Source organism: Coccomyxa subellipsoidea (genome assembly GCF_000258705.1).
Source record: "Coccomyxa subellipsoidea C-169, whole genome shotgun sequence".
Lineage (NCBI taxonomy): Eukaryota > Viridiplantae > Chlorophyta > Trebouxiophyceae > Coccomyxaceae > Coccomyxa > Coccomyxa subellipsoidea.
This window is the reverse complement of record NW_005178041.1, coordinates 3,460,931-3,488,928: the sequence shown is the minus strand read 5'-3', so window position 1 is coordinate 3,488,928 and position 27,998 is coordinate 3,460,931. Positions and strand designations below refer to the sequence as shown.

Genomic DNA, 27,998 nt, shown 5'->3' with positions numbered 1-27,998 from the left:
CGAGTGCTTGGCTTGCTGTCTCTGATGAAGTTCAATGGGGTCCGAGTCAGTTCGATGGCGTTCCGTAAATGCACACGCAATCGCTTTGTCGATGTTGCAAGGTCTTCAACCCCATCCTCTTCGGCGCGAAATCTCCGAGTAGAGACACGCGATTTGGGTCAGTCAGGCGTTTCTGCAATAAGGTGTAGACCCTGGCCACGCACCTCTTGCGAGGCAGGCACCCTTGTGCAGGATCCCTTGTGACCGTTGCATCTGCAGCGTTCAGCGACCCGGGCAAAACCTAACAGCCCCTTCTTCGGGTGAGGACACTCCTGCATCGTCAATTCCTCATACTTTGCGTGCCAACCAGCTCGTGGAAGGACCCGGAGTGGAAGCCCTTGGCGGCGATCGTGAGACAGAAACGCGGTTTTGTTGCAGAACTTCAGCTTTACATTGCGTGTACTCCTCCGTCTGGTTCCTTCAACTGTCCTCTAGGGCACGAAGTGTGTGCAAGTCCGGGAAGAAGACCAGTCCACAAACTTACCAGGAGTAGGGTTTCTAAGATGTCGCCTCATGGCAATCTCTTGGTGGAAAGTTATCCATCTTCGCCTCCTAGAGACGATCAGCAATCTATCCTCCTCTAATTACGCCGTCAAAGATGCGCAATTGAGACGAAGCACGTCAATATTTCTGGGCAAGAACACTCGCACAGACTTGTGCAAGGTTTCTTGCGTAAGGAGTCTGGCTCAAGGGGCAAATCTGCAGCGGGAATGGGCATGTCATTGTCAGGATCTTAGAGAGGACTCATCATGCATTGTTTAAGCATGATACAATGTCATCCTGTATATCATGGCTGACTTTTGGCATCTGCAGGCTTGCTGTGGGCAAGATGTCTCTAGAGACCGGCAAGAATGTCGTGGATAGTGGAGAAGCTCGTCTCATTGCCCTTGGTGAGTCATCAGCCACGAGTGCCGTTGCTTTTCATTCCAGAATACACCACTGCACTGAGGTTGCTTGCTTGCAAGACCCTGATGGCACTCTCAGAATTGTCCTTGAAGCTGTGTGTGCTTCCTCTGTTCTAGACATTCTCTTATATTTCGTGGTTGGTGTACATGCAGGTTACAAACAAGAACTGAAGCGCGACTTTAACCTCTTCACCAACAGTGCGAGCTCTGCCAATCATGCATCAGAACTTGCTAATTGGAATTGTCGATCTCTGCAAGCCAATGCTGCATGGCTCATCACCCATCAGTGTGCTACGTTGGATCTTTGCGCATGGTCTTCCGTTCTTGTACTCACGTCATTGTGCATGTGCATGAACAGGCGCCATCAGCTTTAGCATTATTTCCATCCTCACTGGAGTCACCGGTGCGTGCCCCTTTTCATCAGCTGCTCCCAGTGTCCACTTGTGTTACCTTGTTGGCATGCAGGCAAAGCAGCTCAGCTGGACCCTTTTGACAAATCATTACGATGCCTTTGAGCCATGCACAGGGCTTGATCCCTGATCTGCATCGTTGCACATGCATTATGTTGAAGCCCACTGATGACTTAGGAAGGGTCGAAGGCAGCAGTGCTGGTCCCCTCAGACCCCCACAGGCTCGAGTTCTCTCCTCGGCCACACAATGCTGAGCCAGATGTACTGGTGTATCATGTGCAGGCTCCCTGGGGATTGCCATGAACAATGGCGGTCCTGTGGCAGCTGTCTGGGGATGGGTGTGGGTCGCTGTCATGACCATGACAGTGGTGAGTGCACCCCTGTATCTTACTGCCATTACGTAACTTGTGACCTGCATAAACTGAGCACCGTGCCCACGGTTGATTGGGTCTTGCTTGGATTTGGCGAGTCCAAGAGGGGTAGAACTGCGGCATGCCTTCACCTGCAGCTTGTCTGCAGGACCTTGCCTCTTGGCAGGAAAAGCGTGCAATAATAATAATAATGAGAACAATGGAGCGGCGCCTAATAGTAACGATTTCTGTATGAGATGCATGTCATGGGGGTTTCATGGTGCATACATTCATGTGAATGAGCTCCTTGTAACGTGCAATGACTGTGCTGCAGGGCATAGCCATGGCTGAGATTGTGTCATCCCTGCCCAGCAGCGGAGGCCCCTACTTCTGGTGAGCAACAGTCTCCACAGTTGAGCCTGATCCTCATTGCAAAACACCCATGAGCAAACTAGCTTGCAGTGCAGTCATGCAATTCTCTTTCTGGTCATGCAAGCCTTGAACTTGCATGGTACACAACTTCAGTGGCTTCTGCCAGTACGTAAGTGTACTGCTTCTCATCCGAGTCTGGCTCTGCTGACCCTCCAGCAAGGAGCGAACTTTTTGGCCTGCACAAAAGCACTGCCAGCAAGGCTTCACACAGGGACTGCTGCATTGCAGGAGTGCGCAGCTGGCTACCAAGAAGTACTCGCCCTTTGCAGCCTGGATGACAGGTCTGTTGCCCCCTGCACCCCATCCTCCTGTTACCAAACCTGGTTCAGCAAAAGGAGGCCAGAATCAGCTGTATTGGATATCATCTGTATTGGATATAATCAAGTGCTAAGCAGTTATCTCAGAGATTAAGCTCTGAGCGTGTGAGCTGTGCACTTCATTGTCTTGTTGCATGGCACCGGAACACTGCCTGCCACGACTGCCTCTTTTGCCACATGGCATCATTGAGAGAAAATTTTTCCAGCACTGAGCTGAGTGAGAACTCACGAGCATTCATGGGCCCACTTCGACCTGTTATCTCAGCACTTCTTGCGGAGAATTTTGAACGCGAATTTTGAGTACCAGTTTGCTGGCGCAGGCTGGTTTAATCTGCTGGGCCAGGCAGCAGTGACTGCCGGCATTGACTTCACGCTTGCCAATCATCTTGCGGCCATGTGGCTCCTGTCCAGTGGCAAGGTCTTCACTCAGGGGGAGCTCCTGGCCACCTATGCAGGTGCGGCGCAGGCATTGCCTAGCACAGCACGGAAGCAAAACAATGCTGCTTTTTGTAGTGCTCATTTCAAAACCCGCACCCCCTGTGGTTCAAGAAATTTCTCAAAGCAACTTTCAGGGGTCTTCCTGATTCCATTCGGTTGGGCTCGTCGAGAGCTTCCAAATCTGGTCTCAAAACTGTCAAAGGGTTTATATTTTAGAAGATAGGGTCTTATATATCCACCCTGTTTGGCCAAACCTATTTATTTGTTGCGGGTTTCAAAATGAGCATTACAGTATTGTTGGTCGAAGCATACTCTGTCACCTTTGACTTGCCTGTGCCTCGCTCAGTGAAGGCTGGTGTATGTCGGCTCACACCAACCTATGGGCAAAATAAGCATTTGCAGCTTGTCCTGCCTTCGCAAGAAGTGCTTAGTGCTAGATGACAGGTCAAATCTGGGCCCATGCATGCTCGTGAGTTCTCACTCTGCTCAGTGCTGGGGCAATGACGCTGTCTCTTGTGCCTATTGCATCAGACTCTAACTCAACTTAGACTCACAACTACATCAGTAGTAGACAACCAAATCAATTCAGAGTCCCCTGACTGTATAGATCCCCCAATAAAGCTGTCAAAACACTTACTAAGTTTTCTCTATCTGGTGTGTCTGCAGTGATTCTGGTGGTCCACGCGTTGATCAACTTTTTGCCGACGCGCGTTCTGGCAATCATGAACGGAGTCTCAGCCGTCTGGCACGTTGTGGGTACATTCACTCTTATCATCCTGCTGCTGGCAGTCGCGCCCACTCACCAGTCTGCGGAGTATGTGTTCACCACCTTCAACAGCGACACTGAAGCCACCGGCGTTCCCTCCTCTGCGTGCGCATCAACCCCCCTGCCTTCACCATTCCCCCTGCTTTTAGCAAATTGCCTTGTGCTGGTTCTGTAGGTGTGCCCTAGCCCTCATCTAGCCACACTTTATTGCATACACGCAATGAAGTGTGTGTAAATTGCGTGTATGCAATTTGGTCATTCAGAGCTCCTGGGCCGGGGGATCATCTTATTGGTTGTTGCATGATGTGCACTAGTGAGGCAGTCCTTCCTCTAATCACCCTGGCGCATGCAGTGCCTGCATGCCTGCATTCGTTATCAATTATATTCCCTTGTGCTGATTCTGTTTGTCGTGTCGCTGCCTGATAGAGGCAGACCTCACGCAAGGACATACAGTGAGACGTGGGCCCGTGGGCGGTAAATCAGAAGTTATGTCGATTGAAGATAAGGATAGCCTTCAATCAATCATTTCGGACTGAAGGTGCTCTTGTGTCTGTGCAGGTACATCTTCCTGCTGGGCATCCTCATGAGCCAATTTACACTGACTGGATTTGACGCGTGAGTTGCCGGCAGCCATCACACATTTGCCCATCCTCCATCTTTGCTACTGAGAAATAATGAGATCCTGTACAATCTTTCATATGGGGACGCCTTTGCCCATCCTTGCTGCTGAGTAATTAATTCCTCATGGACAATCTTCAATCTGAGGGATATGCTTTGTGGTGTGTTGTCTGGCCTTGGTTTATTTTTTCACAAGAGAGGAGAATCGTGAGCACGAGCTTTTTTCAGCGGTGCAAACTGGCAGGCTAGAATACAAAAGGGACAGGCGGGATTACCTGGGCAGCTGTGCGTCGCATTGGGTATCAACTTCGCGCAATTGAGATGACATGTGCATGCATGCATGCGCAGGTGCGGACACATGAGCGAGGAGACCAAGTCAGCTGACTGGTCTGCACCCTGGGGCATTATCATTGCACTCGGCACTTCTGCTTTGGTCGGCTGGGGCTACATCCTCGCTCTGCTCTTCAGCATCCAGGTGCCACCTCATCCAGTCCCCAGGCCACACAACATTTCAGGGACCATTTGAATTGCCTGCATTTTTTTTTGTATTACTGTTTTTATAGACGATGTTCCTGCCAAGAGGCAAGGTGCGTCCTCCAGACAAGCTGCACTTTCAGGCTGCCGCAATCCTACCTCTTGTTTAACTCGCCATATCCAAGCAAGACCCAATCATCCGTGGGCGCGGTGCTCAGCAATTAAACCGCGCCCAGCCAGCCGGGGCGTGCCTGTATCTATCTTCATAAGTCACACCCCTCCAAAATGCGCGAAATCATGAGACCTCTTGCTGGCTCTTGCAGGATCCTGCGAATTTGACTGCCGGTAACGCCAACGGCTACACGAGCGGCCAGATCTTCTACGACGCCTTCTATGTGAGACCCCTGATCAGCGCCATGTCTTGAAATAGTGCCACATCAGTGCATGCATGCCCGGTGTTGCAGCGCTTTAATACCGTGCCCTGACAGTAGGAGGACAAGAAACTCCATGGAGGGCACTGCAAATGAACGAGTCATCTGCTGTGTGAAGAGACTGGCTTGATTCTTGTGGTCATTCAATTCTACGCCAAACCCGAGCCTAGTTCTGACGTTTGGTCATGTGCCTGTTCAGGCGCGTTACGGTACGGGTACGGGAGCGGTGGTGGCCATGGGAATCCCTATGATCGCCATGTTCTTCTGTGGCGCTTCCTCCGTCACGTCCAACTCCAGGTGGCCATGCGCTTTGTGCAAAACTCGCTTTGCTCCGAAGCTTCCTCTGAAGCTTCCATTCTTGTGTATGCCTATGACTGGGCCATCCTTTGTTCCCACACGCTGCAGCCTTTAGGATCGTGACAGTCACAAGCGTGTCAGCGATCATTGCACTCACTGTCACTTTCTCGCCACAGCTTATCCTGATGGTATGCAGCTATGTCTGGAATCAAAGCATGTTGGGTCAGCCATGTTCAAGCCTTGTTCATAGCCCATGAGATGGCTTGATCCAGGCAGTCTTACCTCGGGCCCCGCCAGCCGCCTCGTGGGCTGGAAACAAGGGCTTGACTTCCTGGCATACCAGACCTCTCCTCTCACATCTCGTAATGAGCATGTCAGTCAGATCTGCAGGAACCCGTTTCCCCCACCAAACACGCAAGAACAGTCATGATGACTGAGGAGTGAGTCATGCATCACAGGATGCTGTGGTCCTTCTCGCGCGACGGAGCGATGCCTCTCTGGAGGGTGTGGAGCAGCGTCAACCCCTGGACCAAGACACCAATCAACGCCGTCGTTTTCATGGTCGTGCTGGCCTTCATCCTGGGTCTGCCCATGCTCAACTCCATCACCGCCTTCACCGCTGTCATCTCCATCTCAACCATCGGCCTCTACATCTCCTGTGAGTATCCGTACTTCTGATCGAGTTTGTCTATGAGACCCTGCTTGCTGTCATTTGCGGTTCCCGCTGGCTGTTTGAGAGGTTGTATTGGATGTGACATTGTACAAGGCTGCTTGTAAGGAAGCTCCTCACCCCCTCTTTCAGCCAGAAAGTGTGATCGGAATGTGCAGGACGCCTTGCTTTGCAGGCTATGACATTTCCCAGTCGCCAAATCGGCCTTCTGGGGCATCGCGCTTTGGTGATCCAGGCACACAAGCAGGAGTGGAGGCTTATTGTTTTGAGGGTGCAATGTTATGTGTAATGGAGGTTGAGAAGCTGTGGCTGGTGTGCAGACGCCATCCCCGTCTTCATCCGCCTGATCAACAATAAGGACTTTGAGCCCGGCCCGTTCTCGCTGGGCACCCTTGGAGTCATCATCTCCTGGATCTCTGTCCTCTGGGTCGGCTTCATCACGGTGCGCGCCCCTTGCCCCCAGGCCCTCAGGGGGTATAAAATAGGAATTTATGTGTAGTACTCTGAGGGCCTTCTGGTGCATGTCCCCAGACAAGTCCAGGCTGCTGTTGTCTGGAACCAAAGCTCCACGTCTCGGGTAATCTCCTAAAAATTGTAGCGCAAGGTCAGGAAGCACAAAGGTCTGGGTGGTGCCTGTCTTATGTAAGACCAGGGAGATGCTCCGATTTTGGGCGGTCCATTTTATCTGTGTGTGCGTTATCTCCCTCAACTTGTTGACATGTGTGCCCGTGAAATAGAGGACCCGACTCTCAAAAGAGTCCTGGCTGCTGTTATCTCAAAACGACCTCTTGCATGCCACTTGCCCTCCCTCAATAGCTTAGGCTGCTCTTGCCTGGAAGGAGCTTCTGCATGCCTTGTCTCTGATGGCCTCCACTTGCACTACCCACAAGCCACACCGCCCACCACCATCCATGTTGGCCGTGCAAAGTTCCATCAGAGACATGCAAAGACATGCATGATCCCTTCAGTAGCTTCCAACCCAAAAAATCCATGTTCAAGGATTGGCAGGATTGGCGAGTGCATCATTCTGTGCGCAATCATGCAAGATTCAACTAGTTGTGTTATACTGGCACTGTTTGCATGAGGCTCCCTTCTGGGTCAAGCAATATTCCCAAGGCGTGGCCGAGGCGCTTACTGAGAATCGCTGCTCGCAGGTGGTCTTCGTGCTGCCTGGAGTGTATCCGGTGACGTCCACCAACCTCAACTATGCGCCGGTGGCCGTGGGTATCGTGCTTTTCGGCGCGCTGATATTCTTTTTCTTCCCCTACATCGGCGCCTACCGCTGGTACCGCGGCGAGCGCCACACGGTCGAGGATTTCTCGGTGCGTGCACCCTTCAACTACCCTTGAAAACCCTGCCCCAGGGGGATCTGTGTCTAACCTAGACCCCCCTGCCTGCCCAAAATGGATGCATGAATGACTGACAGCACGTCAAGAGCACTCTCAGGAAATTGAGGCCTGCAGAAGACCTGGCATCACTACCTAATGTGATTTTGTCAGGAAGACATGCACGTAAGAATATATCAGTGTCTGCCTGGCATTTTGGGGGTTGTCAGGAGCACTCTGACCTAATAGAACACCACCCGGCACTGCTGAGGGTGATTCTGTCAGTAAGATATGCGCGCAAGAACATATAACGATTTGCCTGGCACTTTTGGAGGTGGTAGACTGCGTCAAAGTCACTGCGGATGACGTAGCCCAGCATTGCAATCCTGTTCTTCATAGCTGACCTTTGGTGCTGCATCCCAAGCTGAGTGATTTGCGTGCTCTGCAGATGCACAAGAGGGAGGCCGAGGCCGCCAAGGCATCCTCTGCCGAGCCCAAGGTGGCTACTTGAGGGGCAAAAATATGACCAAGATGCTTGTGCCAGCACTAGAGCACAAAACAGCACAGGGTGTAGCATCGAGACTGAGGGCCAAGTCTCTTGGGTGATAGCCAGAAAGAAAGTATTGAGCATTGAAATTTCAAATGACGACACGACAATCTGGGGTGATGGGGTGTGTACAGGAAAGGGTCTTTGCTCCCAGCATTGACTGAAAAATTTCCACTGTGTGGAATCCTACTGAGGCTGGAAAAGGTTTATTTATGAGCACAGAATCTGGTGTGCTCTGTACCTGCAGACGCCAGCACATACTGGCACTACCGCCATTTTTTCACTTTGAATCCCGAAATTTGGGAATTTTTGGTATGTTGAATGAGGTGATTCCACTCACTGAGAGCGGATTCGCAGACTCCTTTGCAAGCTTGATGTTGGATGACGGCAAGGGCGCTGAATTGCACTTTGCCCAGAAATGGGCCCAGAATTAGACCAGACAGGGTGTGACCTTCAAGGGGGAATGATGCGCATCTGCAGCAGATTTTCACTGGCCAAGGCCTCTACTGGTGTGGCACTTTTGGTGCACAAGTGCGCGGGTGGAAATTTTTGCACTATTTGGTGCAGTGACATTTCACTCACCGTTCGGAGACTGCAAAGCCTTGCATTGGAAATAATTTATGGGTGAGGACAAGATAATGGAGTGCTCTTGGTGCGGGCATAAGGCTTTTTGTGGGCATTTTTTGAAGGTCACAGTGTGGGGGGCTTATTGACATGCTACAATTGGGTGTGCCATCTCTAGGGGGGAATCATTTCGTGGCATGAGGTATGCTATGGATTATCCACTAAGTGCCGGACTTGTCACACGAGGGTGTGATTTCGGTGTTGCGCGGGGATATTGGCCGTGCAAATTTGCTGGCCGTGCATGCGCACCCTAGTGCTTACATGTGCTCCATACACCAACTGTACCTGTAATTGACATTAGATGTCGACATCAATCAGCACGCATGCAAGGTCGTGAGCAATTCGTGTGATGCGTCACCGAGCATGGCATGCAATGGTGACCATCAGGCAAGTTTGACTGGCATTTTTGCTGGCCGCAGAACTTCTTGAAGCTACTGTCGTATGCTTGCCGCAGGCATGAGGGTGCATAAAGTTTCCACCCAAACAACGTGGGTTAGTGAACGCATTAGCTTTTACACCTATCAAGCATCGATATCGAGCAAGCATGATATGATCATGTGACCGTACTGATCCTCACCCAAGTGGCGATCAGTGCCAGGCTGGCCGAAGCAAGGCCTATCATGAGGGCTCCATTATTGCAACAGCAGGCTTCGCCGCCGAGCTTCATAAATTCAAATTCGAATGTTCCTAGGAAGGCCTCGTGAGGAGGAAGGAAGTTAGGAAGAAATCATTCACGTGTTTTGCCTGGAATCAGATCTGTTTATGGTCTGCCACTCTCGCTCAGATCCCAGGCAATCCAGGGCGTGATCCAGTTGGGGCTCTTTCTTGCGGCTGTCGTCAGCGCTGTCGTCACCAGGGTAAGGGAATTATGATAACGGGAGGGAAGTAAAGCCAGAACTGGCGATTTTAGAATAACCCCTACTCAAAGAAAATCTGAAGGTGACGAAGTGAGTGATGAAGAAAGAGAAGGCCCGAAAGTCATAGGCTCGGGGCGATCGCAGGCTAAGGGCGCATCTGGTGCGCCTGCCAGACAAGATCGCGGGCGCAAAGACGTCTACAGCTGTGCATTCCAGAGGAGCAAGGACGACGCCGCAGCAAGGTGGGGCGTTAGTTCTGACCGAGTATCGCTGTTCTTGCAGCAGCCGTCGGTCCTGGGTACAAGATCCCACGAATGAAGGAGTTCGTCGTGCTGCTGGCCACCGGGATCGGGCTTTAGCATTTCTGGGGTGAAAGCTTGCGTCTTTGACTTAATGTAGGACTTTTTCAAGCAGGACAGAGCTTTCCTGAGGCATATTCTGGGGCATGGTTGCAGCCCGGTTCCACATCCATTTGCTGCAAGTGCATCTGTGGGACTCACAGATGCCGCAGAAAAAGTCTCAGCGCGTCAGGTGTTTGAAACGTGCTGAGGTGGCCTGGAAAGGGTTCTCACGCTGCCAGGAAGAGTTGCCCGCCATGAACAACGTAGATTAGCCGATCTCTGGCTTGTCCGCATCAGATGCTTATTGTCTCTGGCCTGTTGCATTGCAGATCGGCACAGCAAGCCGCGGCGATCTGACGAAGTAATCACTCCGATTGGTCCGTGTATCCGACACGATGGAGGTGCGCAGCGGGCTTACGCAATGCATGATCTTCGCTGGCGTTACTGCATCGTCCCATTGGTTACAGTATGGGGTCATCGGGATGGGGAGTTCTCAATTTTGACCTCTCTCGATCGGTTGCGTACTGGTGATGGGTTCCAGCTTTTTTCTCTGGCTGGGAGACGACGCCCCAAGAGCACTAATAAGTGTGCTCTGACGGAAAGCTTTTGAGTCTGGACGGAAAATTTTCCCGTAGACTACAGTCACGGAATGTTGCTTGCGGGCAAAGCTTGCGGGCTTTAGCGCGGCGACGTCACAAGACGTACCCAGCTGCGTTGCGTCTTGAGCCGTCCGATCTTCCTGTGTTTCAGCATGCAGCGCTATTCGTCATAACCTTGCTGTCAACGGAAGTCCTGCTGCCATCCCTTTACGGTTTATGGCGTGGGACGAGTGCTTTCTTTGCGGCCATTGAGCGGGCCTGGCGGGCTCTTTGAACCTCTGCGTCTTGCCTAGGGCTTCTCGGCAACCTCGGCATCGCCAGCATCTCTTGCGTATAGGATTCCAAAGAAAGACATTGACTGCGCTTGCCATTGTGCGCAGGAGTCCGCCAGTGGCAGGCGAAGTGTTGATCTAGAAATCTCCTCACTCAAGGAGCTTAGGTGTGCAAGGTGAGTTGCCCATGCCAGAAATGCCACGAGCTTGAGATTCCGCACATTTCAGCTCCCAGTAGTGCTTATTTGCAATTCTGTTCACTTTCATGACTCTCAGCTCCCATCAGCCAATGCTCATCTTGAAAGCATTGTCCCTGGAGAATCTATTGTGTCAACCACTTGAGGCTTAGAGGGCCGTTCTGCAAATATTAAAGATAAATTGTAATGCAGTACGAAGGTAATCTTCGCGATGTTGCACGAATAAGAGTTGCTGCTTCGTGCAGCTCTGTATCGCTGGAAATGGACTGGGAGAAGTTCACGGCCAGTGTGGATGTGCTGGAGGGGTGCAGGGCAACCACCATGCCTGCAGAGGCCCCTCGACCAGTCCTCAATTCCATCTGCACAGGCAAGTCTCCCTTTTCACCCAATGGGAGCCACCTTTGCCCAGCCATGGGCGTTCCATGGCAGGCATGCTCATGTTATGTGGCGCGGATGCTTCTCTGAAGGACTGTCAGATGAGGGGAGTTTGTCTTTTGGAGAAAGAGTCACGTTTGTGGGACGTGCTGCAGGCAACACAGCCAGGAGGCTGCCTCAGGACATCGCTGTAAGGCCTGGCAGCACAGACCGGCTTGTTGTCAACCTGGCAGAATACCGCAAGGGCTACCACTATCTGGTGAGCCCCCACAGCCTACTCACAAAATGGATTAAAATTTTATGGCTGCCAAATTATATTCATCGCCTGTATTCCCCATGCCAGACCTTGCCACCGATCCAATCCATGTAACTTCCATTGCGGTCATTGGGGTGTAGCAGCAGGAACCTGTAACGCATGCAATGGTGGGATGGGATCTGGCATCTCGCATTTTGCATCTCGGCGCAAGCGTGCTGATGCATGTTTACCAAGCGTGTCAGTTCTCTGCGCTGCGCTGTGCTGATGACATGGCGGGTGATGTGGCGGCAGGTGGAGGTCCCCCGGGCGGCGCCTGATCAGGAGAACCTGACCCCACGCCGCGTGCTGGACCAGCAAGGCTCCAACGACTTCACCGCCTACATGCAGGAGACCGCCGGATCCCCCATGTTCAGGTGTGCCCCTCAGCAGGCCATGCCTTTAAAACGGTCCCTTCATCACATTGCCGTCTCGCCGGGGCACCTCTCTTGTCAGCCATTTCTAGGGAGCATGCTGCACAACTTGTGGGCCAGAGTGGTATAGCCTCTGACTCGCAGAGGTTGATCAGGGTTTCCCTTGTGCCGTTCTTCCATTCACATCTGCATCACTTAAAGACAATACAACCATTGCACGGCGGTAGTGCTGTTGCTGCCACTTTTACTGCTTCATCCTTTAGCTGCTCTTCCAGGCGTGGCAACTCACGTGCGTTCTTGTGTGCACATGCAGCCCCGACCTGTACATGGCATCGAGTCCATTTGCTGCGCACACGCGGCAGCCCTTCGACAGCGCGAGCTGCCGGTCGCGGCTGTCGGATTACGGGTACGACACGCACTCGGAGGACGGCGATTACGGGGACTACGGGGACGAGGACGGGTGTATAAACGGTGAGGGCGCTCCAGATCAGGACGCGCAGGGCACCAAGCGGCCCGCGGAGCCAATCGAAGACTGTGGCTTCTGGGCTGAGGTTGGCGCTTCGGGTGAGTCACTTGCTGACTCGCAGCAATAGTTTCCCACCCGACTCTGCTTATTGCCGTTACGCGCCCAGCACAAGCGGGAATGACAGCTGAAGGAAGCAGCAAAAGAGCATGCTTGAGCAAGATGCTCTCGTGGACCTCCTGCAAATTCTGTAGCTCAATGGCGCATTCTCTCGTTGGGTCCTTCCAGGATGCAATGTGCACAAGTAGGTGCGTAGAGGCTCATTGTGTGCATCAGCATCCATGTGAGGAGAGAATGGATGAGTCATGAAGGAGCTGAGAAGAATCTGCCTGCTGTGTTCTCGTGCAGAGAGCCAAGAATCTCCGGCGAACAGCCAGGGCACGAGCACAGAGACGCACTTCCAGTTCGCGCCGCCAGGGCCGGTGGAGTGGGAGGTCAACGAGTGGGACAGCGCCAGCGATCGCGGCAAGCGCCAGTGCACGCCCTCTGCCGCGCGCAAGGAGCTGTTTCCTAGTCTGGCGAGCCGCCACGGCTCCGACGGCGTTCTCTGCCCCGCCGCGCCTGATCAGGCGCCCCTCGATCGGCTTCAAGCCCCCAGGCCGCCGCCAGCCGTGCTCCTGCCCTGGGACATGGAGTGAACCCCCCTGGACTTGGAAGCTGCGCGCACAGCTGCGCGGCAGCTGCCCTCTACCCCCGGACGCCGGACACAAAGCCTGTAAGTCCTTGCAGCAAGATCATCAAGGCAGGATGGGTGCGCCTGCCGACAGAATGTACGGCTGAGGCTGATGAAGGGGCAGCCTGGAATGAATGCCTGCTGAGCGCCGAAACAGGCATACCCCATTAAACAGAGACAAGCATACCACACCCTAGCTCACTTATTTGATCCCTTGGTGTTGGGTTGTTTCCGGGGCCTGTGCCTCATGTCTGTACCTCGACTACAGCAACAACGGATGGTACCTTGTTTTTGAATGCTTGGATCGCCTGCAACAGGGGGGGCGCTTTTTCTATAGGGTCGTGGGATTTATATATCACGGGTGTGTACATTATTGTATGGTTGGGCCTCTGTGCGAGACTGGGGCAGCTCTTTTGGGGGCCTGTGTTCTTGAAAGCGCTCCAAAGAGAGCCTTAGTGACCCACAAAACAGACAGAAAGGATGGCGCGTTGGTTCTCTGCCTGATCTCTGGGCCTTTCTACCCCGTGCCACGGGCTGATACTGGCTCCAGAGATTCTGGACAAAGCAGCCCCGCCAATAAACGAATGCACCCGGAAATATGGGGTGTACACGGCTGTAGAGGTGGTCTGTAATGGTGGTTGGGTTCCCCCCGGGTCCCCCCACCTCCCCGCCACAGCCAGCTGCCATTTTTGGCTGCGGTCCAGACAGTTCCCCACAAGTGCGCGCTCTGATGAGCGGCTGAAGCGAGGAATGAGCCCAGCTGCTGAGTCATCAGCAGGCTGAGGTGCAGCTCTTTGTGATCGGTTGGTTAGTCAGGGTGTGTCATGGCGGGCGGCCGTTCTGCAAGACTGCTGCAGAAGGACAGGCCACAATATCACAAATGCCAGGTGTGCATTGCTTCTGCCGACCCTGTGCAGGGCAGACTGTGCAAAAGTACATCACCGGACTTATTGGGACAGTCGTGAGATCATGAGACACAGACGGTATGGGCTAGAGGCAACAAAGATGGGGTCTCCTGGAGTGGAACAGGCTGACAGGAGTTTGGGGCAGATGTCTGCGCGCTGGTTTTAAAGCAGTGCAGCCCTTAGACTGGTGTGGGACCCGATTTCATTAGGCTGGCATCATTTCATTCGGGCTGCAGGACATGCCCGGTGCTCGGTACTTAAAGTAGGGGCGGGACGCGGGATTTTGTTTGCTGGACTCGTATCTTGAGTGGCACCCTCTTCTACAACCTCAAAAGGCTGTTACAGTCGGTTTCTGTATGTAGCCCGTGTGACCTGCTCGCTGCGAAGGCTAAGCCCTCTGCTGCACATGCATCGTTTGCTATTTGGTTTGTTGCTCCATCCTTCAAGCAAGCACTTAAAAATTCCAAGCACTCAACCTCCATGCAGGGGCTTTCCTCGGTGTGCGTCTCAAGTCTCACCTCAATTGCCACTTTGTGGCTTCAAGACATGTGGTTTTGGGTACATGTTTCTTTGCAGCCCCCGTGCTTCAAGCGTGTCACCAGTGTATTCCCTGTGATATCTGTACAGTATGAGAGTATGGATATGGTGGGTGTTTTGCCCCAGCAGTGACTGTTTGTTTGTCGGGTGGGCCAGGCATGTGTGTCTTGGGGCCGCCATTGAGTGACCGTTACCATATTCCTAGCCAGGATGACTCGCTGGCAAAAGCTTTCGATTCTTTTGATGAGGTGCTGATGTAAAGCTTTCCAAACCATGTGCAGCACTTTGTGGATCTAACTCTTTACACATTTGTGCTGTGGAGAGATGCAGGCATGCAGCAAAAAACGTGCTTTGCAAAGAATGCATGCAGATCTTTTCACCCTAATGCTCACCTCGTCACACTTGCATGCACAGATATGCGCATCTGTAGAGAGAACCACATTCCTGTAATCGCAATATTAATGCAGATTACCTCAACACCAGCACTAATCAGAGAAGGTCGGCACAAGCCCATTTCTCGCAATATAGCAATGACTAAGCAGGTGAACTGTTCGGCCCTTGTCTGACAGAGAAGCCTTCTGCAATCAGTCATCAGCAACCGCACAAATACCAACACCAAAACGGGTAACGTGCTAAGTTTCAGCCTTTCATGTATGCATCAGCCAGCAGCCTGCTTTGTGCACCACTCAGCAGTCTGCAAAACTGGGAAGCTCACATGCACTCACCACATGCAGTCAAATGCACAGCATAGCTACTCCTAATACTTGAGACCACCTGAATCGCTCTTATCTCAGAACTTGCACTTGCACTCTTTTTGCACTCATGCACACTACCCACTGTCTCCACAGAGCTGCATGTCCGAGACTCCTCACATTGCCTCGTCTGCTTCTGCTCCGCAGGGATGACTAACAGATTGCATGATTGTTTTGTGCGTTGCAGCATTACTACTGCAACTGCACAGGATGCAATGCATTGCTTGCTCACTTCATCATCTGACCTTTCCAGGTCCAAGTGTCGCACCCTTGCAACATGATGCAAAGCACTTCTTCTTTGTTCATCACATCACCAGTGGCATGGCTGCAGAATCTGCCACAGTATTGCAGCGCTTTGAAGAAGGAAGGATGTCAACCCAGGGAGGCGGCTGGAGGGGTGCCAGCAGCTGCCAAAGGGAGAGCAACAGCCACCTGAACACAGGATCCAGCATCGATTCAAACCAACTGATTCATATTCTGTAGTTGACTTACTACCCTATACTGCAGGTGCCGGCTCCGGCCGGCTCCGCGCCTGGCCCCGGCTGGCGGGGTGCGGTATAAGTACTGAGCACCGTGCCCACGGATGATTGGGTCTTGCTTGGATCTGGCGAATCCAACGAGGAGTGGGTTTGTGGCAGCCTTTTGCTGCAGCTTGTCTGCAGGACATACCTTGCCTCCTGGCAGGAAAAGGGTATAACAACTGGTGCATCAGGTCTGACAATATGTGCGTTGATGACACAGCACATGGCAGATCCAGACACATGGGGTAAGAACCGGCGCTAGAAGTCTGATCACAAACTTTTGAAGAGCACCCTTCCTGCTTCCTGTTGGTGCACTCTTCAGATCCATCAAGGATTAGGAAGAGAAGCAGCCCAGCAGGGCACTTGCTGGAAGAACATTCACTCTCTATTTTCCGTCTATCTGTGAATTTGCTGATGTATCGAGCTCCCCAGCCCCCCTGAATGCAGCTTGAGATGAATTTGGCCATGCCATGACAATGATGGCCGAAATTTTCTGCTGCTTCTCTAGATTGGGCGGACTGACAAACAGTAAACACAACTGAGTTCGAGATGGAAATTGACAACTGCGCACCTGGGTGGCATTGGAGAAGAAGGGAACTCCTGGGGGAGGGATCTCGAAGCCGCGGGTGGCAGCAGTTCCATTGTCAAGCTGTCCAGTCAGCGACTGAGTCAGGTCCAGCTCACCAGTCACATTTGTGGGCAGGAGGGGGCTTGGTGGAATGGTGCCAATCTGCTCCGTGCTCATCTGCGCGCAAAGAGACAAATATCACTTAGCAGACCACCGTGCGTTCGGATGCCCAGAGTCCCACTTTACTGCGCGCTCATCTGAGCACAAAACGAGAGCTGTCGCTCAGCAGACAGCCCGAATCTGGACACAATATCTGCCGCTTGCTTGCAAGAGCGAAGAATGTACAACCAGTACTCAGCAGAGCGCCCTTTTTAATCCTCATGTCACGTGTTGCTCAATGACTTGTGCAAAGGAAGGAAGCTAGAGAGCCAGAGCCCCAGTCTGCAATGCAGCAATTCAGCAGTGACATGCCACTTGCAGCAGCAACATCCATACCGCTGCATATCTGCAGGACACAGCACTCAGCTCTCCTCAACCAACGTTTTCATGCAGGCAGGAGTTATAGCATGTGCTGAGCCCACCTGGCTGGCGACCTTGTTGCTGGAAGTTGGCGGGAAGCTGTCGAGGGCTGGGCGGCTCTCATTGAAGCTGAAGGGCGTTACTATGGCGCCCAAAAGACCCTCTGGGAAGAATACACCCTTGCCCACTGGGCTGCCCAAGGTCACAATGTTGATCACCTACATGCATGCATGGCATTTCTTCTGTCGAGAACTTTCACAATGTTGATCACCTGCATGCATGCGTGCCACTTCTCCTTTCAAGAACTTTCACAGCTGCTCAGGGCGGTGTGTGGGCTCCTTCAGACAACAGCAGCTAATTGCAGACTGCCCCAGAAAAGCAGTGATTGTGCTTTGGCTCTTTTAGCTAAGTCCGATTTGTGTGTAAAGCGCTGGCATCCCTTCAGTGTGTCTGCCCTTCGCTTCACATGATGCTCTGCCTTGCACTCAATCAAAGCAGACTGTCTGAGGAACCCACATGTGAAGCATGCACCTCTGTTAACGCTCGATGGTATGCATGGACAGCACAAAGATGCTGTGTCCGGTGTTTCTTATAGTGGCTTTTAAAAGCCAATGTGGCTTTAAACAAATCAAGGGGGTTGTGGCCTGTAAGAGGCTATTGAATGTGGACTTGGAAGCCACAAATTATCTATCGAAAAAACTTAATTTTCTAGTGCATGAAAGCCACATGTTGCCTTTTACCAGCCAAAATGCCCCAAAAGCCACCAGTTTGAGCCAAATATGTCTTCACCGTTCCAACCTTCGCCTAATTCCGTTGCTTAGAAAGCTTCTTCTCGGAGACATCTTCAAAGCCAAAGTGGCTTCCAGGCAAAATCCTGAAAAGAAACAATGCCTGTGTCCTGCAGCCACACATGAAGAGAAATGATTTGAGAGCCCCCTGGGGAGCGTACCTGCTCAGGGGAGCGTGAGAAGGTGAGGCCCCGGATGTCGGTGGGAATGATGTTTATGTAATTTGCCGGCACAGCAATGTAGCGAGGGTCGGTGTTCTGCAGGCCCTGGTCATCGATCTGCGCGCAGGGCGAGACAAAAGTCAGCAGATGCCTGCATGCACAATTTGGAAAAAAAAATGGAAAAAGAAGAAGAGGACAAGTGAATACATCTTTTGAGCCGTGGCGCATCCCACAAGAGGACATGTTTGTACAGGACATGGCAGGGAAATTCTCTGCTGTTTGCTGAAAAAACAGCCTAGCTAGACAGCTTTTGACCATTCCCGCAGTATGTGCACTTGTATTACAGTGAGCAACTAAATTCGAGGCAGGGACCCTGTTGCTGCACGAAGTGCGTAGCCCGGAGAAGTGGATGTAAAAGTTATGAGGGAGATCGAGGCGACTACTGGCATGAGATGACATGAAAATGACAAGAGCACCATATTCCATCAGTTGCTCTCCCTCTTTGAGAGCCTTGTTGGGCTTGAACAGCTCAGAATATGGGTGATCATGATCAAGCTAATGTTACAGTTGCACAAGCTCACACAAGCATCTCATTTGAATGGCTATAGCTCACCCTGCCTTGAACCCATCAGTAAGGCGGTTTGAATATACACAGTAAGTTTGCACCACACTGTGAGCGCCACAGGATTCTATATCTGACCCCCTGTGACCCAGTCAGGGTGGATGAATCAGCAAAAAAGGGTGAAACCTGGGGGCCGTCGAGGGAGTCGCGCAGGGCAGAGATGCGCGCGAATACTTGCTGCACAGTCTCATTGAAGGGCCTCACGATGTTGTTGCGGCGCTGCCACAGCAGCACGCGCTGCGCATAACATGAGACAATGTCAGCAGCCATGTCAGCATAGTTGATCATCTGGTTACTAATGACCAGAGATACATTTAAATACACGCGCATGCAAAGATTGCCATGCTTTGCCAAACAGCAGTGTCATGCCAAGCATCGAGTCAGGCATGCAGCATGTACAGCACTGCTGCCAACGGACGGATGGAGCTTCCAGCTTCCAGGCACCGGAGTTCATCACACCATCCTCAAGAAAGAAGACATGTGCCAGCAGGAACCACACTAGCAAGCTGCAGCTCCCATACATCCCAGAGCAGGGATGCCCGCCTGGGATGAGCTCTGTGTGATGGCATACTGTAATACCCATTCTGAAACCCGCAATAAATAACTATAGTCGGCCAAAAAGGGTGGATAAATAAGACCGTTTCTCCCAAAATATAAACCCTACGATAATCTTGAGACCAGATTCGGAAACCTCTCGACAAGCCCAATCCAGTGGAGCATGACCCTGGTTATTTTTTATATCAGGAAGACCCCTAAAAGTTGCTTGCAAAGATTTGGAGACATGGGCAATCAAGGAAAATGCACCTGCACAGTGGCCTGCGCAGTGGCGCTGGTGGCGAGCCCGGCCACACCATTGGCGATGACAGGGTTACCCAGCAGTCCCACAAGTCCCTGCGCGGCAGACGTCGGCAGCATATTAACTCTCTCGCAGCCGTTAATCATGCAATATATTTATTAGTACACATTCTAACAGTTTCTAGGCATATGAAAGTTAGATACGTCCAGCAACATGTGTATTAGATGTCTCCATTCTGTGCGGTCATGGCACTTCACCAATGCAATGACAATCCCTTGGACAATGACAGTCCAATGGACTCCAAATCCTCCCTTACGTAATCATAATGCATCAGGGGCACACCATAGGTGCATGTGCTTGACCAGCGCAGGATCATATGCACCAGCAAGATCCTCATGCACTGGACGAGGTGCATTCATGCAATCACAGATGTAGCAAGCGACCATGTCAAATGACAGGATGAAGCGTCACTGAAAAGCATGTGCTGCTTGAAACCACACCTTGTTGCCGGTGGCCCCAAGCTCCTCCAGGGAGAGCACAGAGAGCAGGAAGTTCTCATCGTTGGCAAAAGGGTCTGCACGCATGCACAATCTGGAAGTCAGCCAGTGCAGCTGCATTGTGAGGAACAGGCCAGCTGCCCTCACACTTCACCATTGTCTTGCACAGCAAGATTCCAGAAGCATGCCCACATTTTTAACTCGTGACCACGTCATTTATTGAGCGGCGTGGCAGCATATCATTGGCCGCAAATCAAGCAATACTAGCAAGCGGCCTTGTGTCTTTGCATGTGCGCAGTCACGGTCACTCCAAGTGGCACGTCAACACCCCCTCCCAGCTCCACATCAACTCCCCCAGGTAGACCTCATCAACATGTCGATTACTTGTCTATTCCTTTGAGTGCCCAAATGGTGACTTGTTACCACTGTACACTAGTCTCTAATATTACCATATAGGATTCACTAGACGAAAAATTCTCTCGCGAACATTTGGAACTTTATGAGGACCTCTTCCGACCACATTGTGTGCAACTGTCCTGGGGCATTGTGTTTCTGGGATGCTCCCTTGGCTCAACCAATGCGGCTGGCAGCGGCCACAGCTGGAAATGACTAAAGGAAGGGGGTTCTGTGTAAGATCGGTATAGTGAGTGCTCAATATTACATTTTGACTCACCAAAGGGAGTGCCGAATTCGGACTCGATGGTCCGACCGCCTGTTAGATTGTAGGCTGCGCCGAAGTATTTGTTGAACCCCCCGGTGAAGTCGATAGGGGGGCACGGCAGGTCGCTGCCAGCCTGGCGAGTGAACAGCGCGTGACCCTGCAGCCGTAAACAAGACGGGGTTAGATATTTTCTGGTGCCTTGGAATTTTAGCAGCGGAATGACTTCCAGGGACCTCATGCATGCCCAATGAGGCATGCATGCTGCAAGATGCTCTTATGTAAAGTACGCTTAATTACTGTTATGTCAACCTCTGATGTGTCACCTTGCACATGTTGCTCTTGACATGTCGAAGAGACAGGTGCACCTCTGCAATCTACTTGCATGCTCCGATGCAGCTTTATGGCAGAGGTGCACCCATGCATGACTGACAAGGCAAGTTGCTGTGCAATGCTGGCCTCAGCTAGGGATCCCCTAATCTAGATAAATCAGCCAAGCAGGCTGGTGGAATTGTCAAAACCCCGCAAGGTGGCAATCTTGCAGAGCCTTGATTTCAACCAGGAAATTAAGAGCTAGCTGCGCGCCAGCGAGGGGTTCCTTAATTGGGTTCAGACTTACCTGCTCGTTGAGGGCCACTTCCTGCATGTAAAGCAGGACAGCATCGGACAGGTTGGCCTTCCTGGCACCGATGGGGGTGGGTCCCCCCAGGGTGAGGTTGTTGTTGAAGCCGTGGCCGAAGGTGCCCCACGTGTCAAATTGACCCTCCAGGCACCTGCATGGCATTGCATGCATCACTTTCCCACTGATGTGCAGTGCATGCATGCTTGAAAATGCACACTTAAGGAATGCATGACAAAACAAGTCATACTGATTGGCTGTGCATGCTCGTTTAGCGATGCTAGCTGCTTTTCTGGAGGCCCTGAGTAGTACTGCATGCACGTTGTGTGAAGGATTCTTCAGACTCAAGCGAGGAACGCACTCGACATTGGTCAGGAAGTGCACAATGTCTCGGTCAGTGAAGCTCTGCTTCGCAGCCAAGCCACCTGCAAACACCCTGCAACACTTCAGACGCTGCAGCCACATTTCTGGCCACGTTCTGCTGACATGCCCGTGCATGCATGCTAGGTGAGTGAATCTATGTTTAGAGCATGAGCTCGTCGTGCGCTGTACAATTTAGTCAGCCGACTCACGAGACGCCAAGAACGCACCTTTGATCTCGTTGACCTGTGTCGGGAGGAGTGACAAGTTGTAGGGGCCACCATTGTCAGTCGTGCGAAGATTGCCTGGGATTAGAGAGAACGATGTTCACTCCAAGAAAACGGGCACGCTCGATTTACAAGATATGTCCCGGTCTCCTGATGCTAAGCAGGAGTCGTGCAATTGGAGAGCAACGCACCCAAGGGCAGAAATCCCGTTCCAGGCAAGAAAGGCTGGGCCGAGGCAGTCCCAGCGAGAAGCGCAAGCAGTGCTCCGACGTACGTGAGAGCCATTGGACCTTTAATTTGATCTATTTCGAAGAAAATTTGATGCAATATTCACTTGCAGCGCATTTTTTGAGGAGAACAATTCTTCACATTGTTCCTTGTGCACATCATGTGTGATACGGTATCTTTATTACGAAAGTCGCTCTTGATTCCAATGATGTCAACGTTGGAAGCCTTTTGGACAGGGCTGAGTCAATTCTTTTGAGTCAGTGAACAATTGTCGCCTATTTGCAAACTGGACTGACAATTACACGGATCTTGAAGGGCGCATGAGCACTGCAAACCCATTTAGGTTGCTCTTGAATAAAGTCTTCCCAAAACTGGTGACAACACAACAAAGGGCACATGTGTTCTTGGAATGTCTTGAGACTCCACGCTGGATCATACATGGCACGCTTTAATCATATAATGAGAGACACGAAATCCCAAGGGGATATCCCCCTTCAAGGGGATATGCCCTTGCCTCAGCCATTCCACACCATTACTTAGGCATTTCCTTCACCGTCGCACGTCACAAAATAATTAGGTATAATTAATAGCTCTGAAGTGACGCTCTGAACTGACACTCTATATGCTCAACAGAGGCTCAAACAAGCTGTGCTGAGCCCTTTGCTTAGATCCAGCAATGTTGAGTGCTGCATTGATTTCTCAGCTGGCTAGAACAGAGCGGCTGCTCTGTAAGTCTCAAGGGAACCTGCACAGCTCTGTATTTTGCCTGCCACAATGCATTGACTGCTGCACTATCCCACTGTCCTTGAAAGCAGAAGGAAACTGCTTAGAAGAAGAGGCGGCGGCCGCCGGCGGCAACGGGGGTGGAAGCATCGGATGACTTCAAAGGGTAAGCCACAGCCACCTGCAACAGGAAAGATGCCTCAGAATATATCACATCTTTTTCTCCAACCATTCGAAGCAGCGATGCGCAATACGTGGTACATATCAGACCACTTCAGGGCTGCAAGACATAGCCAAAAGAAATGCTATACACCCATCAGCTACTTCAATTTCTCATCAAAAATGCTCACAGGTACAGAATATTTGAATGATGCTTTCCACCCTTTCAAATCCCATATATTTGTGCAGGGATTTTTCTTAGTGCGTATCGTTCTCGGCTGATGTTCCCACACATTGTCAATTTAAATGGCTCTCCCCAATATATCGATAAGGTCAGAGGGTGTGATAGTAGGCGGAGGTAATCAGATGCATTAGAATAGTAGTTGGCGAGTAATGCAGGACCAATTAGGCTGAAGCACACCTGGCTGGCGTTGGAGAAGTAGGGGGAGCCTGGGGATTCAGTGACATAGCCGCGGGTGGCAGCAGTCTCATTGTCCTTGCCTCCGGTCAGCGACTGAGTCAGGTCCAGCTCGCCGGTCACGTTTGCCGGCGGCTTGGGGCCTGGGATGGTGCCGATCTGCTCCGTGCTCAGCTGCACAGCCACAAGGTGAGTTGTCAGCAGTCAATTAAATCATCAAGAGATGATCACGGCCTACTCTGCCACCACCACAACCTGCCTCAGATAGACAACAGAACACCTGCATTCAAATCATCAAATGAGTCTGCCAAATTCTGCCAATGAGGTGGGCGGCAATCTTGACCAGACAAAAAGACACCTGCAGCATGCAGGCCTGTGCAAAACGGTGCAGTGCAATCATTCGACTTGTCTGCCACCTCTACAAACAAGTGGGCTGCAATCCCTCCCAACGAGCGTCTCAAGAAATGCTACGCAAGAGATCCCCCATCACAGGTCACAAATCTTCAATTCATGGAGTTCAAATTTGAATTTGGTGATGTGCACACCTGAGTGGCGACCTTGGCGCCGCTGGCTGGGAAGCTGTCAAGGCCTGAGGCGGTTTCGTTGTAGCCGGTGGGCTTGTTGATGGCGCCTCCCAGACCGTTGGGGAAGAAAACGCCCTTGCCATCCAGGCTTCCCAGGGTCACAATGTTGATGATCTGGAAAAAACACACATCATGCCTCATTCCCGTGCGCTGTAAGCAGGTAAGACTTCATTCCCATGCAGATTCAGCAGGAAGGGAAGGTTATTTTTGCTGTTGTGGATCATACTGAGTGTCTGAGTAAACCCATGATTGTTTCCCACAAAAGCATTGGCATCTGAACCATGCATGCCTGCATGCTTCATTGATGACCTGTTCAAAATCGCAATTTTCCTGAGCAGTTGGAAAAAATGCCAACCCCAATATCACCATACATCTGCTACTTCCTAGGAAGCTTTGGCCGGTGAAAGGGCAGGAGCGCTAGGCTTGTCAGGTTATTGACCCTGGGAACAAACCTGCTGGGGTGTGCGCGAGAAGGTGAGGCCGCGGACGTCGGTGGGAATCATGTTGACATAGTACTGGGGCACAGCAATGGTGCGCGAGTCAGTGTTCACAAGTCCCTGGTCGTCCACCTAGCCAACAGCACATACATCTTGAGTTTCAAATTTAGATCTTCGAATTCAGCGCACATCAACATGCTGCATGCCTACATGCAGGTGTCATTTTCAGCACGCAACCCCTGACACACAACAAAAGTAGGGTAAAATCTGGTGAGCAGGCAAGTCAATGCACTAGCCTCCCTTGCAATGAATATCTTTGAGGGGACCAGCAAAACATGAACGTATCCATGGTTGCTGCATGCCAAAACAGGGGAATTAAACTCACCGGAGGGCCGTCAAGGGAGTCGCGCAGAGCTGAGATGCGGGCAAAGACCTGCTGCACGGTCTCGTTGAAGGGGTAGACTGTGTTGTTGCGGCGCTGCCACAACAGCATACGCTGCGCACATAACAAAACAATTTCAAATCTTGAACTTGGAACCAGCGAAACCATCAGCACTGCAATTGCAACAACCTCCAGCCGAAAGCTGAATCAAGGCGCCGCATTGGCTGCTCGCTCATTGACAGGCATAAGCTTACAACCATACCGAATCCTAAACAAACACGATATTAATGAGGTTGTTGAAGTTCTGTAGATTAGAAGTACACGTGGATAACTCTGCAGGCGGGTGAGGAGCAGACCTGCACAGTGGCCTGTCCAGTGGCACTGGTGGCCAGACCGGCAACAGCGTTGGCCAGGACAGGGTTAGTCAGCAGTCCAGTCAGACCCTGCAATGCATACAACAGAGCTCAACACCCCTACCTTGGTCTCATGTTTCCTTGCTTCATAACAGCTTCATGTGCTTCACACAGCGTCAGAGTACAGTACTGTACAGAAGTGTCAAAGCCAAGCTTATTGTTATGCTCATGGCGCTTGGCTTTGACACTTCTTTAGAGTACTGAAGACACATCTGAAATAGGGCTGAGACATGTGCACACCTTGTTGCCGGTAGCTCCGAGCTCCTCCAGGGAGAGCACAGATAGCAGGTAGTTCTCATCGTTGGCAAAAGGGTCTGCACGCATGCACACACAACCTCAGCCGGAGCACAGCAGCACCCTTCCTGCTTGGATCAAGTTTGCCCATTTCAGTGCATTCAACCTTAAGTAATTCTATCCTCAAATTCTGCAATATACCAGTGGGACGAGGACAAGGACAAAGACAAAGAGGCCAGTGCAAAACACAAAAAATCGGATTTAGGGATTTTGCCTTTACAGGGGGGATTTTATGGAGGAGAGCGCACCGAAGGGCGCGCCAAACTTGGACTCGATGGTCTCGTTGCCGGTCAGGTTGTAGGCTGCGCCAAAGTACTTGTTGAATCCACCGGTAAAGTCGATGGCCGGGCAGGGCAGGTCACTGCCAGCCTGGCGGGTGAATAGCGCGTGACCCTGCAAGGCAGGCAGTAAAAACTCACGCAGGGCATCGGCAACCACATCTGCCGGGGCTGACATTGCTCTGCAGCCTTCTTTGATCAGATCAAACTGCTTTCGTGAATGTCATTTGAAAAGTCATTTTGGTGAGGAGCTGCACCTGCTCGTTCAGGGCGACCTCCTGCATGAAGGGCAGGACTTCATCTGACAGGTTGGCCTTCCTGGCTCCGATGGGGGTGGGCCCTCCCAGGGTGAGATTGTTGTTGAAGCCGTAGCCGAAGGTGCCCCATGTGTCAAACAGACCCTCCAGGCACCTGCACACAATGAATGCACTTTAGAAGGCAAGCAGCATGTGTCGAATGTGATGGGCCACAGGGCACAACAATTTTTCCCACCACAAGTGATGAGCCTTGTTCTTATCACTGTACTACATATTCAAAGTGGCAAGACAAAGAGCTTCATTGACATGGCTGGTGTCAGAAAATGGATTCACTTACTCAACGTTAGTCAGGAAGTGGATGATGTCCTTGTCAGTGAAGTTCTTCTTTGCAGCCAGAGCTCCTGTGGCAAGAGCAATACGCTGATGCTTTGTGCCTTGAACGGGTTTTGATTTCAGATGCTCAACACGTATTATAATCACAAAAGGAGGGCATGAAGCAAGTCCTGCTACCAACGAAGGCAGCAAATTTCACGAAATTCTGACGCGATGATGCGTGAAAGAATTTACCCTTGATCTCGTTGGCCTGCACTGTGAGGAGTGAGATGTTGTAGGGACCTCCGCTGTCAGTCGTCCGGAGGTTGCCTGCGCGTTACAAGCACAATCTTAAGGTCCGAAATACGCATTCCCGTGTGCACACTTCAAGAAATCATATAAGTGTGCACACTTCAAGAAATCATATAAGATGCGAAAGAATTCACGTATGATAAATACTCGTTACGCTTTCGGTAGAGGGACATTATAGCCAGCAGCGCACCCAAAGGCAGGAACCCGGTTCCTGGCAAGAAGGGCTGTGCGGTGGCAGTGACTGCCAGGAGCGCAACCAGCGCCCCAACGAACATCACCTGCACAACGCAGGTGTAGACTATCACTGGTTAGCAAACGACGCCCGTGCACTAACTTTGCAGTTCTTCCGCGCATACATTTCTTGCGAGACCACAAAGCGATCCGGCTGCCGTAGGCAATATGCGCTTAGAAACGTAAAGTGACACTATAACCCCAAAAGCCACCAGCTGTCTTATCTTTCTGCACGTCACAATGATCCACACCCATAACAGGCATTGTTCCTTGCTGAAACCGTGGCAGCGGAGTGCATCCGAAAAGCGATCCCTTCCCAACATAGCATCAAAGAAGGGGCGGCATACCTTCATGATGTCAACCTTGCAATCAGAAATCTATCCAAATTGCGACACACCTGCAAGAAACCAGATTCGGAACAATAATTTCTCGGTGGCTATCGAAGATACAACATCCGAAAGCACACAAATGTCAACTATTGTCTGTGATGGAGTGAAGCACATAGCAATAAATCAAGCGTTGATTACTGATCGAGTATCCGAAGCAACGCAATGCCAGTCACTGTGAGAATGTAAATGTCAGCGGCCGGCATGTGCCGGATGCAATTGAACTAGCACCTTTTGGAGTGCGATCCTGATCGAAGACTGATTTGTCGATGCTACACGATAATGTGCAAGCAAGACGATTGCAAATATTGATCTGCTCAAACAAAAGTCCTTCCAACAATTAAGAAGGATGTCCTATAATTGGAGTGCACCACAGGGCGGACGACGTGGGGGCCCTTCCAAGCCTAAGAGGGGAAGCTGGCAACTACTAAGAGGAAGCTGAGCTTATCCTGATCGCCTGATCATCATGATGTCATTTCCCAACTTCCTTCCACTGGGAGAGACGAGTAAACTTCCCATCTAAAGCATTCCGCATGCACCGAGCATCGCGCAATAACGCTGTATTAATGCACATCTGCAAGTTGCAGGCATAGCTGCGCAGCTGACTAGCCTCTCTGGGACAGGCACGTGCCCCACATGTGCATAGGCCTGATTACTTTATTATTATTATTATTACACGCTTTTCCTGCCGAAGGTAAGGTGCGTCTGCAGACAAGATTACTACTTATTGCTAAAAGAGCTCAAGTTCAGCTCTAGTGTCTTGTCACTCATTCTCAACAGCAAAAGTTTGGCAAGGAATACTGTGGGCTGGAGACGGTCCATCATGCTGTTGGCTGCCATGGCCAAATCAATATTAAATGTCTGTCACATGCAAGTTACTAACTCACAGCTAGTAGCTGGGCCTTAGA

The 27,998-nt window shown here is 51.4% G+C and overlaps 3 protein-coding genes across 3 annotated transcripts; 1 reads left to right on the top strand and 2 right to left on the bottom strand.

The window, feature by feature from the left end:
- Window positions 1-868: 868 nt before the first annotated feature.
- On the top strand, window positions 869-13,111 carry COCSUDRAFT_46288 (hypothetical protein; the record flags this gene model as incomplete). The annotated part of the gene is made up of 22 exons (XM_005651425.1): window positions 869-929; window positions 1,098-1,142; window positions 1,303-1,347; window positions 1,637-1,722; window positions 2,039-2,097; window positions 2,365-2,417; window positions 2,774-2,908; window positions 3,558-3,762; window positions 4,216-4,272; window positions 4,624-4,750; window positions 5,073-5,144; window positions 5,380-5,477; window positions 5,936-6,135; window positions 6,468-6,589; window positions 7,302-7,469; window positions 7,921-7,971; window positions 10,821-10,888; window positions 11,155-11,280; window positions 11,444-11,543; window positions 11,832-11,953; window positions 12,264-12,514; window positions 12,822-13,111. 22 exons carry the CDS (start codon window positions 869-871, stop codon window positions 13,109-13,111), a joined length of 2,541 nt encoding a protein of 846 aa, XP_005651482.1.
- A 2,601-nt stretch (window positions 13,112-15,712) lies between these two features.
- Window positions 15,713-21,961, bottom strand: COCSUDRAFT_59435 (hypothetical protein; the record flags this gene model as incomplete). Its single annotated transcript, XM_005651424.1, has 11 exons — window positions 15,713-15,772; window positions 16,433-16,606; window positions 17,011-17,166; window positions 17,898-18,014; window positions 18,646-18,756; window positions 19,324-19,410; window positions 19,816-19,889; window positions 20,486-20,630; window positions 21,090-21,243; window positions 21,451-21,525; window positions 21,951-21,961. 11 exons carry the CDS (start codon window positions 21,959-21,961, stop codon window positions 15,713-15,715), a joined length of 1,164 nt encoding a protein of 387 aa, XP_005651481.1.
- A 769-nt stretch (window positions 21,962-22,730) lies between these two features.
- COCSUDRAFT_59434 (hypothetical protein) lies at window positions 22,731-26,748 on the bottom strand (the record flags this gene model as incomplete). Its single annotated transcript, XM_005651423.1, has 12 exons — window positions 22,731-22,808; window positions 23,208-23,378; window positions 23,750-23,902; window positions 24,241-24,357; window positions 24,611-24,721; window positions 24,964-25,050; window positions 25,261-25,334; window positions 25,563-25,707; window positions 25,850-26,003; window positions 26,187-26,250; window positions 26,417-26,491; window positions 26,664-26,748. The coding sequence occupies 12 exons, from the start codon at window positions 26,746-26,748 to the stop codon at window positions 22,731-22,733; spliced, it is 1,314 nt and encodes a 437-aa protein (XP_005651480.1).
- Between the last annotated feature and the right edge of the window lie 1,250 nt (window positions 26,749-27,998).